This window comes from Cygnus olor, chromosome 9 (assembly GCF_009769625.2).
Source record: "Cygnus olor isolate bCygOlo1 chromosome 9, bCygOlo1.pri.v2, whole genome shotgun sequence".
NCBI lineage: Eukaryota > Metazoa > Chordata > Aves > Anseriformes > Anatidae > Cygnus > Cygnus olor.
Window position 1 is genome coordinate 12,858,182 of NC_049177.1, and position 15,134 is coordinate 12,873,315.

Consider the following 15,134-nt stretch of genomic DNA (forward strand, 5'->3'; position numbering starts at 1 on the left):
ATTGAAATGCACCCACTATCAGAAGGTATTTGCTCTCTGCTTGTTTTAGTAAGAGCAAAGTCACAGCATAATCTTTGCCAGTACCTGTGAAGATTTACTGATGAAAATTTCACTTTAATTATCTCTACAGAAGTGCTGTCAACATTTGTTTTAGGTTTCCCCCTAAAGTACTGTCCCACAGAGCAGCAAAATCAGTTCGCTCAGCAACAGGCAGTGATCCTGACACAAAAGGCATTTGCGTGGCAGATCCCACAACTGAACAGAGCAGTCTGTGTGGACAAGGCAAAACAAACTGCCCCCCATGCCGCTGCCAGGATGAGACGACCAGTTGGGTGTCAGAAACGTGCAGGGCTCTGGGTGTAACCGCTCACCTTCACGCTGGGAGGCCTCTGCAGGTTGGAGAACAGGCTGGGCTGAACCAGCAGCACCAGGAAGAAACAAGCATAGAATAGGCCACATCCCCTCACCCAGCCAAAGCTGCCAACAGACCAGTTTACATTGCTCAGTGGGCTCCAAAGAGGCTTGTCAAAATTCCCCTTAACCCAGGAATTGTTTCATGGCAATATGTGGTAACCTCTCTTACGGCATTATTTCATACCATAGCAGCCACCAGATTTTCAACAAAACTTAGCTGTATGTTCTGTCCCTTTCAAACACAAAATTGCTTCCATTGCTAATGGCACCAGAACTGGAAGCGAAGCACCAGAGCCCTGCCTTTGCACTGGGATGAATCCTTTCAGCACTTATGTACACGTTTAAAGCCGTACCAATGGCTCCTTACGCACACTACTAGATCCCAGGTGCATGCTACATCTAAGTAGCGCACCATACGCAGTGGTGACTTACCCAGTTGCTTGTTTATGAACACAGGGCTCCCATTCATCACAAGCCCAGCCTATATCCACCATGCACCTACAGATGCTTGTATTTTGGGCACAGAACAGCCAAGCTGCAGGTCAACAAGGCAAGAAGTGGCTCTGAAGCTTCATGAATAGAAGAGCAAAGGCTAGGCCACCAGCCCAGCGTGTGCCTGAGGTTGGACATCAGTTACCTCAGCAAGTCATTCTCTAGCACGATAACTCACTTCCCTCACACTGCAGCCCATCAAGTAAAATGCTCACTAGGTAAACCAAACCTGAACAGCAATTCACAGCACTCTGCCCTACTCTCCCACACCTCGTTCCATCTTCCCACGTCTATCACATGTCATCACCAAAATAAGCTCTAGCACACAGAATAGTTTAAGCCACACTTCCCATATCCAGACTTCCTGCCCCTAACATTAATGTGTAGCAGAGATACTTCAGCCATTGTTTACTATTAACTGATCAAGTAAAATCAAATACAACTTCCCAAGACACAGCAAGTCCAACAGTCACTGACCTGAACCAGCATAATGCAGAGCCTAGAAAGAGGACAAATGCACAGACTCACCTAGGAAGACATAACACAGTCTCTGACCCGTAGTCGCAGGAGGTACCTGAGGGCAGTACCTCCGTTGCAGCACTGAGGAACAAGGTTTCCCTACTCTTGCTCTCCGTGCAGGTACTCTACTACCTGATGTGTTACAGAGATTCATGCATATATTTATATAACATCGTATCATCACTTTTGCTCATCTGGGCTTAAATTAATTTACGGTACACGCTAGTGGCAGATGAAAGGAAGAAGCGTTCCAGTTTGCCTTTTCTGACCTCCACAGGCATTTCCCTCTGCCCCAAAGCACAAGCAGCCAGGATGCTCCCCGCCAGACAGGAGGGGGCACAAGCCCTGGGGAGGCTGTCCCTGAATCAATGAGACTTCTGCCCACGGGTTCCCACTATTGTGCAGCCCTTCCTCAAACCCACAGCAGATGAGTCTCAAGTTTGGTTTGACCTTAAGGAGCCTCCCTAACAAGAATACCAGCCTCCTTCAATGTGTAAGCCTCTATGAGACCTCCCACAAATGAAAGGGGAGTGAGAGTTTTGCAGGGCTTGTTTGGATTCTGTCACAAAGCCAAACAGATGTTTGTGAAATATAAACTGTTATACAACTGTTTTAAACTCACACAGCTGTGCACAGCCAAGCAACTGCATCAGGGAAGAACACCGCTGCTCTCTCAAGGTGTTCTTACATCTAGGGACTTGATATATAGCTTAATAAACCAAACTTCCTGTAAGTTATTCACGCTATCTCATCCCAATATAGCATTTACACTGGAGGAAACCACCGAAAAAGAAACAACTGAAGAGGCTTTTCCAGGTTGACAGTGAAAATCTGCAACCAGATGGGAACCAGCACTCAGATGTCCATCCCACCAGACCCTGGGGTAATTATAGCACCTGACTGCCACCATTTTTATGATTTTGGCTCATCTGGGAAAACAGCAGAAACAGACAGGAGATGCTAATACAACAGCCCTGCTTTGCCACTTGTACAAAATTCCCCCAATGCTCCACGTGGCCGTCACTGCAGGATCAAACTGTACAACCCCAGCACTGCAGGATTCACTGCAACGATACGAACTGGGACCAGAAGAGACTGAAGTAGTTTCTTATCTGTATTAAAAATGTAAAATTAATTTTAATTCCTGACAGCACTTTTATATTTTTATTTATGAACAAAAATGTACAACCAAAAGAATTTCTAAAATGCTTCTATTTTAGAAACATGCCTGTCTGCTCCAGTTGAAAGGCAAGAGACTTGGGTAAAGCTAGTGGAAACATGCCAACTAAATTACACAGTATAGTTTTACAATCCTATAAAATACCTTTTTTTTTTTTTGCAAGCCAAAACTATTTGTCATAGAGAATTTCATTTTAGTCACATAAAAGATTGACTGTGTGTATAAGTACTATCACACTGTTCCCAAAAAGATGGGGTAAAAGTGAAACTTTTGTTGTTGTTGCTTTTTAATACTTCAGAAGAACGCATAGCAATTTAAAAACTTGTTTTACTCATGTTGCTAGCATAGGAGTTCCTAACAGCTGGTAATTCTGTCCTTTTGATTCACTCTGCACTGTAAATGAAAAGGCACAAAACATTATATTAATCACCATTGTGTTGACTGTACAGAGATTATAAAACTAATTTATTTTCTAAAACACAGAGCTAGAGCACTGTGGATAACTTTCACAGCACAGTCTGCTTACTCAAATTGTATAGAAGGCAAAAAAATGTTTTCCATGTCTGAAAAATTCCACATAAGACAGGAACACATTACTGGGAAGATGTCACAGACCCAACTCACAGCTCTGTCACATCTAGACAAGCATGTTAATTTTCTGCAGTCTTCAGCTTTGCTATTTTTTGTGAAACAATCTGGTAATGGAGGTAATCTGACTCCCTGGGAATCAAATCTTTCTTAAAGACAGGTTTCACCTGTAGGGATATAGCGTATTGTGAGCAATAAAGCATCAAAGCACATAGGCATCACAGAAGAGAGTATTCTGTCCTTCACGTGTGTAAAAGTTAAAACCAAAACCACATATGTTTGTGGTTTTTTTTGAATTTTATTTTTGGTAACTTCAAGGGTAAAGGTCCTAACACAACTGCAGCTAAGGCAACTTTCTACAAACTACAAGACAGGATGGAATAATCTTCTAGCAACTGCTACTATACTTTCGGCAAGCTTCACGTTCTTACTTCTCCAGGTCTCTCCCTATCATGATGAGACAGATCCACTCTCATAGCTGTCAGGAAGACACTGTCAATCCTCGTTGAACAGATAAAAAAAGCAAGAATGTAATTTTTCCGGGAGGATTTAAAGATGAAGAGTCTGTGCACTGACTTGTTTCATGCCACCACCCAAGCAGATGGTGTGTCCACCCCAGCATGCTGCTCACTGAACCACTTTTCTTCTTACAGCCGTGACTGGTAGTCAACTACTGCACATTTAATAGACACCTGTGCATTTGGAGAAGCGCTGAAAAAGCCCAACTCTGACCGTAATTATGTAGGTGGAGACACTGAGGTGAGGGACTTGCTTAAGATTTTTTAGAAAGACTCAATCTAGGCAAACAGTTCAGAAGGGACGGATGAAAGCGAGCACTGCTCACCCCCCTCACCTTTACTGGCACACCACCTGAAGCAGCGCTTCCAGCACTTTTCTGAAAGAACACCCAACTACCACAGACACTCTTCCATTGGAAAAGCAGAATAGGTGACTCTATACATTTCCTATGTGCCTGCAGCAGCACAAAACATTCAAGTGGATACTGGAGGACCTTTGCCTACATCAAAGACGATCAGAGCCCAGCCCAGGTGTCACAGGCAGCAGCTACACAGCCCAGCGAGTGCAGGGAGTTCGGTGTGCGCAGCTGCTGCAGGATGGGGTGCCTCACTAGAGACAGCCTGCTGGGTGGGGGGGGCCTTTGTTACTGCTTCTCTGAGCAGCAGCAACACGTGCACACACCAACTTGGAAGCTTCTTGCAGGAAAGCAATTGCATTTGGCAGCAACATATGCCCCAGCACAGAAGCTGGGCAGAGCCAGCAGGGCCAGCTGAACACCAGAGCAGCATGCTGTTTTGACACCATCCCCTTGGTACGGCTACCAGCTACTAGGTGTACAAAAAAGCAACACATAGGACAAAGAAAGAAACCCAATATACAGAAAAACGTTGTGTTCAGTAGCTGCCAGGGCAGCAAACAGCAATTAAAGCTGTTTTCTCCAAGGAAGCCTGCAGGTTTGCACAGAATTGTGATATTTGTTTCCCTGTTTGAAATTCCCAACCACTACTTCCAGCTCAACAGAATACAAAATAGATGCAGGAATTCTCCCTATACCAGCAACACCTGGCAATTCCCCCCCTACCTACTTTGTTCTTCACTTCCACAATCCCACAAAACAAGCAACAGGAACGCCTGAACTACAGCATGGTAATGCTTGACCCCTGGGCCAGCTGCGAGACTGAAGCACGGCACTGACCAGGGCACACAGTGCCAGGACTGCGGCACACAGCAGGGGCAGATCACTCCTCAGACCAACAGAGACAGCAGCCATCCTTTTATCCTGCTTTCATTGTCCATACTGTACCCAATGCAATTTGGTGCTGCACTAAAAGCCCACGATGCTCAGTCCCACACCCCAGGCGGGTGCAGAGCCTGTGCTCAGCAGCTGGTGATTGGTAGGTGCTCTGTGTCCCCTCTTTTCAGCGAGTGCTGTGATCTGCGAGGAAAATAAAACCTCTGGCTCTAAGTAGACGTTTTTGATAATCAAGTTAACAGCTCACTCCCTCCCTGCCTTTGGTTAAGTCAAAGCACACTTAATTATTGAAGTTACCCAGAGGAATACCTCTATCCGGTCCCCTCAATGCGAGACAATTGTACTGAAAGCGAGAGAACATTAAACCAACTGTTTCACGATCCCTGCCAAAAGCTGCGCATCTCCTATCAAACACATCCGGCATATCTAGAGATTGACTGACATCTGTTCTTACACAAAGCAGGGCATTCACAGGGCAAGAACAGAAAAGGCAGAGACAAGGTGAGCACTAGTTTCACAGGTTGATAGGCGTCTCCAGCTATATATGCATGCAAATTTTTTGGAAAATATCAGGCTTAATCATGTTTTGCTTCACCAACAAAAAGGAGCTGTTGAAATAGTTTTGTCAGACACAGCTGATAAGGATAATTATGTGCTGAGAGCTTAGTCATCCGTATCAGTGACAGAAAGGCAGCTTCTCTTAATGTCACCAACACAGAACTCTAAAGAATATCTAAGTATAAAGCTTTCCAGATTTCAAATGTAGCAGAGGCAAGCTCTCGGTCCGCTAAAACACACGCTGCTCCGAACGATAGCTAACCACTAGAGGGAGCCCATTTTTCTCCATAAATCTAATTTTCATAATTGTTTTGTATGCACACATTCTGTGCTGACAAATTAACACAACAATCAAAGTGTAAAACAAACTATACATATTCATATAAACTTGTATAAGTTAAACAGAAATGGAGATACACAGTTCAAGCAAAGCCTGCTCCAACATTCGCACCAATATATTTGCCAGATGGAAGAAAAGGCACAATTCAGTGTGCTTTGCTTCATCAAAAATAGCATTCTAAACCCAGCAGGCTAAAATGGCCATTCCAATTTTCCCTTAAATTAATTAGCATAAACTGGTTGATATTGCATCCAGGAGTTCACCGTATAGCAGCTAACCTTGAGAAACCGTGTCTGCCTTGAGTAAACAGAAACCAAATGTGGCAACAACCTCAGAGAGGCTCCCCTTCCAATTAAGCAGTAAAGATCCTTCCTTGGGAGTGGAGGAGCCCCAGATTTTATTTTTTGAACCACAGATGCAGGTTTGCCCATCTCTGTATTTATGCCTTTTGTACTGCATCTGTCGGAATTCAAAATGCCATCCAATATTGTATTTCATTACCCTCTTTATACTCCGAGAGCCTCGTCCAGCCCAGCCTTGTAGCCGGGCCTGTTCTTTACTTAGCTAACATTCCACCAAATGACTCTTCACACATGTGCTTGGCAATGCTTTCCTTACAGGAAGGCATTATGTGGCCTATAAGGACTGGAAGATGAAAACAGTTTGGTTTTGACTCCTTTCAGCTAAGGAACCAGGGAAACACAGTCTTGTGACACGTAACTGGACCAACAGTGATACTGCTGCCTGGAGTTCTTCTGTGCCCTCCTCTTTTGACACATTATACCCATCCCCACGTCAACCAGCAAAACCCAAGGCAATTCAAAGAAGGATTAACCTTTGAAATAAACAAACCAAAGCAAAAAAGCACAAGTCTAGCCTAAACAGAGAGCAAGGACCAAGGATATCCATGTCGAATTAAAATTCTTAAGTCTTCTCCAGGACAGAGGAGAACTAACACAGCTTGAGACACTGGGAGCAGTCACCATCAACAATGCTAAGGCACTCACATCAAGGCATCAGAGAAAGCTGGATATGCTCCCCAAAGAGCAGTATTTTCTGCAGTAGGCTCTCTCTTTTGTCACAAACCTTACTATGAGCCCAAGAAGACCACCAGCCCTAGCAATGGCACTAAGAGGTAGACCTAGAGCAGGGCTCTGTAAGCACCCTCAGTCACCAGAGACCACCTGCAACGGCACATGGGTAACGAGAATATTGGAAAGCAGAAACAGAGGTCTTCCACCTCCAGAAGAGTGAAGAGAAAGTAGAAGAACTGGTAGCTCTTGAAGCGTTTACTCATATTTTTTAGGAATCACGGAAGGTGGGCACAGGTCACCCAGCCAGTGAGGTGGAACACTCCCACCCAGGAAAACCTTGCTCCAGATAATTTGGCTTTATGGGTGCAAATGCTGTAACTTTCCCAAACCCAAGCGGCAGGGAGTGGTTCCCCCAGCATCAGAAACTCTCTTCTAGGCAGATCTGCACCTGAGAATCTGGGTGTACGTGGGCCTGTCAGGATTACTAATACGAACAGACGCTTCTTTCACGTTTGGGAATTTTGCCATTAACTTCAAAGCAGAGATATAACACCTTGCATATTCCCTAAACACACTTAATAGCAGTACCTGACACATTTTAAGTGCTGAGGCACGTTAAAGACATTCTGCACTAGCAAAAAAAACAGGCACCCCTGTCTAGGTGTTTTGTAAGAAATGTGGTAGGCCAAGAGTCTGTCCCTAAATCAGATGCCTATCTGTTAGCCAGCTAATAATTGTGTGACTGCTTCTGTAACTGATCTGAACAGTCATAAGCAGGGACTACCTTCTGCTGAGCTGTGGAGACTTTGTATTACTCATAATCCTCTTAAATCATAACAAAGAACACAGATTAGAAGGTGTAAAGCATACAATAAATATGCTAAAACCAACATAAACTCAGCCATTTCAGCCTGAGTCACAGTCTACATCGTGGGAGCACACTAAACTCCTTTTGAACTCCAGCTCCGGGGGTGCAAGCAGCGAGTGGTTTGGCTCCTGGTGCCAGGCTGGTGCGACAGCAACCCACACCGAGCAGCACCTGGAGCCAGCTGAAAGCAGGGAGGAGGACGGTCAGCCCAGCAGGGCAGCACTGCTTTGGGGACAAGGCCATGGTGCTAAGAAATGAGTTTTCCCCTTTGCAATGCAATGGAAAGAGAAGGAATAGAAAGATCCTCTTGGAGAGGGGGGAACAGAAGGGCTGTTGCCTCTGGGGGACTTGGAAATGAGATAAGAACACGGTTCTTGGGGGAGCTCTTGAACATCTCTAACAACACAGAAAAGGCCACCATTAGGAAACCTGACACGTGTCCAACCGGAGCCATCAACGAACCATCTTCAACGGCACTTTAAAATGTAGTCCAATGGCATAGGCACTTCCAGGTGTCAATCACGTGCAACTTGACAAGACTCTCTATGTACAGATTACAACCCCCATCATCAACAAACTGAACTAAATCTGTTAAAACCAGCCTTAAGCGATCCATCAAAGTGTGGAGTTAGACACTGCGTGATACTGTATTTACTACTTGTGGGGATACCACAGGAAGGTCTTGAGATTCTTGCTTTTGGACAACAAAACCAGCATTAACTTCTGCACTAACCTGCACAACTGCTAAAGGCATGGACAACACACAACACTGTATTTTAATAGGAACGCTTATGACGCTAGTATTAAAGCACACTGATGTTTTAACTGCACTGGGTGAGTACTACAGCAACAGAAAAGGGCGTTCCTGGATATTTATCAGTCATAAGATACATATGATAATTACTAATGAAAATCATTAAGTCCGTTAGCCATTCTAAAGACCAGGCTAATAACAGCAGCAGAGCCAAATTTGCACGTCAACCCTTTTCCCCCACAAGCACTTCTTTATATTATTTTCCATGTGGTATTCCTCAAATTTTTATAGCATTTATCTGTAGAGTTTCCTTGTTTACAGCAACAACCAGAGATGCCCATTTTGATACTACAATTTTAACTACTGATGCTTAAGACAAACAAGGTGAGCACTCAAAGCACCCAGGAGACAAAACTCCTGATTCCTAGAAGCACTTGTGTCCTGTGTCGCTTTTTAAATCACAACAACGTGTAGGGACGTTTTACTCACAGCTAACCTCTGGTCTGTGCTGCTCATAACCGCAGCTCACAAGATCCTGACTGCCCCCCGCCCCCAGTACTATCGCTGCATACAATACCACAGCCATCTCCCCAAGTATTTGTAAACAAGACAGTTTGTCTTCCACGAACTTTCCACTTGAAACATGACTGCTAATGTATTCACATTTTTAATAAGTAGATGCAAATTTATAACAAGCCACCTTCTTGCTTAACTGAATTACTGTTCTATTAATAGTGATGTTCAAATGATTTTGAAATTCCCCATTGTTTAACCCCAAGGACTGTTCATTTTATTTTGGATATTCGCTCTTGGTTGTAACTTAAGAAAGTATTAATTTGTTCACATTTATGAGGCATTTATATGGTTCAGCCTTTTCCACTCATGGGTCAAACAATGAATTGGTTTCCCTGTAAAACTACACAATGAAATATTCAACATAAGGTATTCTGTAGCTTAGATGTGAACTACAAACTGCAATTTTACTGGGATGTCCCTGTAGGTTGGCTTCGACACGTACGCCTGCATGTTTTATGCTTTGTCTGAAGAAAGAAGCTCCCGCAAGTGAGGAGGAAGCTCTCAGATATGGGTCACATGTTAGTGTATCAAAACTTACACAAGATTAAAAAAAAAAGCCTAAATATATTTTTCCTAAGCTCTCTGAGGGAAAGCATAGGGAGGAACAACAACAGCGATAACAAAAAAAAAACAAACATAAATCAGACCTTGAATATTCTTTGGTAATTCAGAGGTTTTCTGTAAAGAAGATGAAATTAACCAGGATTTCTCAGAATACCAACAAAAAAAAACAAAGGTAGGCAAGAAGACGCACACTGATGTAGGTTGCTCAGGTTTCCTCTGTGTTTTACACACTTGACACAGGGTCATTTTACTCCCATTTCATTTTTAACAACTGCCACGCGCCGTTTACGGGTTTGTTTCCCATCTAAGGGAAGATTAAAGAAAAAAACAAAATCCAAAACCAATTCTCTCTCTCGTAAGCTCGGAGCGTTTTCCAGCTCTAAGACCGAAACCCATTACAGTTTGATTCTGCCAATTTCTGCCCCCAAAGCCCAAAACCGTTTCGGCTGCGCTCTAAACGGAAAGAAGACAATGAAAAAAGCGCCCCGAGCCCAGCCCCGAGCCCGCGCCGCGGTCACCCCGCTCCTCCCGGCGCCGTTCGCACCGCCCAAGAGCCGCGGCGCAGCCCGGGGTGCTCGGGGGGAGCCTCCCCGCCGCACTCACCGGAGATCTCGGCCTGGGGCACGCCGCTGAGGCTGAAGCCCTTGGCCCCATACAGCTGCCGGACCTCGGCACAGCTCCTCGCCTTGCTGCCGCTGTCACCGCGAGCCGGGGCGGAGGCGACACACAGCAGCCAAAATCCCCACGGGAAGAAACGCATCCTTCTGCGCTGGCCCCGCCACCTGCCGTGCGAAGGGCAAAGCCAAGGTCCCGCGGCGAGGAGGCGGCGGGGGCCGGGGGCGCGGCCCCGTCCCCGGGCAGCCCGGCGGGACGGCTGGCCGAGGGGGAGCCCGGCTCCCGGGAGCTGCCGCCGGCGGGCGGGGAAGGCGCCGGGGAGCTCAGCCCGGGCGGAGCGCAGCGGGCCGGGGGGCAGAGACCCCAACCCGGCCGGGCCGCTTCCCCGGCGCGCTCTGAGAGCCCGGAGCGTGACCGCGGAGAGGGCTTTTGTTCTTAGCGCGGCTGCATCCCCGGGCAGTCCCGCCGCGATGCTGCCGAGCCGAGCCGAGCCGGGCCGGGCCGGGCCGGGCGGGCTGCGGGACTGCTCCCGCGGCTGGGCTGCGCCGCGCCGGGCCGCTCCGTGCGTGCGCCGGCACCGCTCCACCTGCGCGCCGAGCCGGGCGGCGGGGAGGCTCCGGGGAGGCTCCGGAGCGAGGCCGGGCTCCCCCCGCCGGACGTGGCATCACGCGCCCGGCGCCAATCCCGCGCCCGGCCCGGCCTCGCGCTCCGCCCCCGCCGCCGCCTCCCGCCCGGGCCGGCCCCGCCCGCAGCGCGCCCGCCGCGGGTCCCGCCGGGGGGCCCGGGCAGCCCCCGGGCTGGGAGCGCCGCCGTCGCCCCTCCGCTGCCCGAGCCGAGGGCGCTGGGCGAGCCCCGGACCCGGCAGGCGGCGGGGCGCCGGGGAAGGGGGCTGAAGGCAGGCGGGAAGCACGCCCCGAGCGGCGCGGTCCGGGCGCTCTCGGCCCGGAGCCCCCGACTTTCCCCGGCCGTGGGGGGGGAAACGCAGAAGGAGAGGCCCAGTTCTCGGCCGCTTTGCCGGGTCGGCGTGCGGAAAACAGCTTGACCGGGAGGCAGCAAGGTCCCGGGGAGGCGCTAAGTGCCCCTGTCACAGAAGAGAGCGGGGGAAGTGAGGGGATTTTCAGTTGCAGTCCCTGCTTTGGAGTTTCGTTCTCAGAGCAGAATGCGGTCCTGGAGCCGGGGCTCTGTGCCTCAGCCAGCCGGGTTTCTGCCTGCCTCCCGCAGAACTGAGGCTTCTGCGATCACCTGTGTGTTGGGGTAATGGCCAAGCACTTGCCAACAGATGAACCTGCAAGCTTTTGGCCACCGTCTAGCACATCTGACAACACAGAGAGAACCCAAAGATTGCTTCTCCAAGAGCAGTTGTTGTCACTGGAAAAAGGAGAGGGAACCTACTCGTACCTTCAGCTGAAGCACTCGTGTGAGCTTACACCTCAATAGGCATCAGAAAACCCTCACGGAAAAACCACTGCCGCCATGCACAGGCACCAAACCAGCACATTTTTTCAGAGATCATACCTTTTGGACAAATCTCTCAGACGTGAAAATTCACAGGAAAGCTGGGTCATCCAGCTTGCTTCTTCAGAACTGCTTACTCTCTGGAGGAATGAGTAAGAGAGAAGTGACAGCAAAATAATAGCCCCGGGGAGGAGAAGGATGGCAGTAAGGAAGAAGAAAGCTGTCGCTTTCCTAGGAAATCTAATGGTCACGCCTGCTGGTCTCCTGCTGCATCTCTCAGTGGTGCACACGGTTTGGAAACCTGAGGCTTGGAGTTGCCCAAAGCTTGGTGTGTCTCAGCCAGAAGCTCACTTTGTGGGCTTTCTAGAGCATGGAAATAGGCTTTGCTCCCAGAAATACATGGAAAAACATGCCATGGATAATGTAAAGTCTGATCCAGCCTGTTTGTAAAAAGGACCTCTTTTGTAAGCGCAAGAGTACCGCATATGTGACAGGTTAGCAAGTATGTTACATGATGCAGGGTTATTTCAATCCTCACTCCTGGGTGTTTATTCTAATTTTATACTCATGGGGACTTGGTAGGTCAGGTTGATGGCTGGACTTGATGACCTTGAAGGTCTTTCCCGACCTAGGTGATTCTATGATTCTCTCGCCCTTTCAACACCCCGGGCTTTGAACACAGCACTTAGAGACCTATCTCAGAGATCTCGTTTAATTAATCCAACTACTATGACAGCAGACTACAAGCACCAGAGGAATCCATACAAGAATCTATACTGCCAGGACTACAGAACACCAGGATCTTGGTTTCTCCTCCTGGTACTAGAGGGAAAATTAAATACTTCCAGACAGACCGTTAACAACCCTCTCACTTGGGGCTGTAGAGGGGAACAGACTCTAGGAATACAAACTCTGAAGAGACAAAGTACTTGATAGTGAAGAAAGGCAGAGTCAGAAACCTCTTATCTGGTCTGGCTGATAAACAGTGACTCGGGATCACACAAGGGACCACAGTAATACCTAATTTTCTGTTCTCCTTCTCAAAGCCCGAGGTTGGATAGTTGCTGTTGCTGTCTACAGTGGGCTTGCTTCCAGCTCTGCCTGGAGTGACCTTGGGGAAGCTCTGTGAGCTACGGCTGCACCCTCGGGTTGCAGCACAAAGCCCTCTGCAGTCATACAGCTGCTGAAGTGCATTGAAATATTAACTGCTGACAAGGAAAGAACTGGGACTGAAACCTCTGGTTTTTGGCCTTGTGAACCATCCCCTGAGCTGTAGATCATTTCCCAGACAAAAGTATTTCCCTTGTTCATATACATCTCACTTCCCCAAGGTGGGTGACAACAGTGCCCGCAGCAAGGACTAAAGTCATGTCATTGCTGATAAAATCCTGAGAGACCTCAGCACACACCGCTTATTCACATGCACTCTGCTCTTCCTCTGGTGAAACACGAGGCTACCAACTGCCAGCACAGATTACACTGGTAACTCCCCAACCCACTTCAGGAGGTAGAACTAGAAGTACAAGCTCTGCCACAAATTTTCTTGATTAAATGACCATCATCAGGTTACTTACCTCCTAAATAGGGATAACAAGGCTTCTATCTGACCATCCGCCTGTGAGATGCTCACATAATATCATAATGAGAAGCTTATAAATAGACAAATTAAAAAAAAAAAAAGAAGTCAATCTAAGCTTTTTGACAAAGGACCTATTTGTAAGTCTGACTAGGATCCAATCCTGGACAAACAGATCTTAAATCACATGAGGCACATCTGTTTGTTTCACTGATAAACTTTTTATGCATACCCAGGATTGTGGCTAGGTACGTTTTGAAAAAAACAAACACAAACAAAAACAAACAAACAAACATTGAAACAAACATCTTCAAAGCATCATAATGAAAATGTATTTGTGTTTTTGAGGACCAGATCCACTTTCTAAATGCTCTCAGTTAAAAGAATGGAGCTTGGCAAAATATGAACAAAAGATTGTCTAATGACTGGCAGAAAGAGCTAGAGCTGGGGTAAAAAAGAAAGAGCAAAGTAAAACACAAGATGAGTAGACAAAATGCAGAGGAGGAGAAAAGCACACAGGCAGCCAGCAAGAGTCAGGGAGACAGAAAATCCATCCTGCTGTGAAGATCACTTCTTGACAGTCCTGACAAAAAGTGATGTCCACTGAAAAGCTGATCCAAGCATTATGAAGAGACAAGAATGATGAAGAAGACCCAAATCATCTGGCACAAATGGGGAAAGCTACACTTGAAAAAATAGCACACGTGAACAGAGGCTTTATACAATCTCAGCTTTCACAGGGATGTTTGCTGTTTCTCTAGCGCTTTCAAAAAGTTTTGTATTTCAGTGGACATCTCTATCTTTTTCATATTGATGCAAATCAAGAATTGTACATGCAGCAAAGCTATTACACCCACCAGATCTCCATCTGGTTCTAAAATGGACCTATGCTGAGTTACTGCAACCTGGAGAATAAGAGCAAAACCAGAGCAGCAAAAAACCCATGTACCTTATCAAACTGCATTGTATCTCTGATGCCACATAAAAAGAAAAGAGCTTTCCCACTTGAATACACTGTGTGTCAAGTACACAGCTGGCACAGAACGAGGGGGAAGAAGGGAAAGATGTGCAAAAACCAAGTGGTCTGTGACTTCCTCCCTCTCACTGATGTCACATAATGAAATCCTCAGCACCTTTCCCTTACTTTTATGCTACTTCTCATTCTGTAGAAACATCAGAAAATCTGATGCCTTCAGATTAAAAATCTTCATCAAAGTAGGAGTATCTCAGTCACTTTTCTGCCTGTTTCTTTTCATCTCTGCTATATCCTCCTCCTACAGGAATTCATGAGAGCTCTACCCATTCCCCCCCTTCCCAACATTGGCTGGTGTTCAGCAGAAGCTGGACATGTGTTTTGCTGAATTAAATCTAATTAAGTTATCCAGAGGATTTACCAGATAACACCTTGCTATCTACAGCTGCTTACTTCTTCACGGGATTTTCCTTCTTTGCAAACCTTCAGTTCGCCCCTTGAAGCATATCTGCCACACGTCTGAAGAGTGTCTGTTTTATTTGGTCACCAAAACCATCAGACCAGCCCCTTGGAATTGCTGGGGGATCTATGTACAACCGACAAATCCAGTTTGATCTCAGTTGTCTCAGTAAGAAGCCATTTGCCCTACAGAAATGCTAGGACTCGTTAGGATTTGCGTGTCCACATTAGTTAATCCAGAATATCACTCAATGGGTGTACAGAGCTGGAGATCCCTCCCAGATCTCAGGGGAGCCAGACTTGGGCTCCAGGAGGATGATCACAAACCTGGCTGCTGAGGAAAAGACGCTGGGGGGGCCACACTGAGGACAAGTGCAGAAGTGTAAGCCAAGACTCAG

The 15,134-nt window shown here is 47.0% G+C and overlaps 1 protein-coding gene across 3 annotated transcripts in view; it reads right to left on the reverse strand.

The window, feature by feature from the left end:
- The window catches only part of GPC1 (glypican 1), a 219,806-nt gene that overhangs the window by 190,023 nt on the left and 14,649 nt on the right, over positions 1-15,134 (reverse strand). Inside the window, exon 1 of one of the 3 annotated variants that reach the window (XM_040567530.1) lies at positions 10,262-10,821. The exons of the other annotated variants lie outside the window; for them this stretch is intronic. Coding sequence (XP_040423464.1) covers positions 10,262-10,418 — 157 coding nt within the window. The 5' untranslated portion in view covers positions 10,419-10,821. Of the gene's footprint in view, positions 1-10,261; positions 10,822-15,134 lie in introns of those variants that run through there. 3 annotated transcript variants of the gene reach the window in all.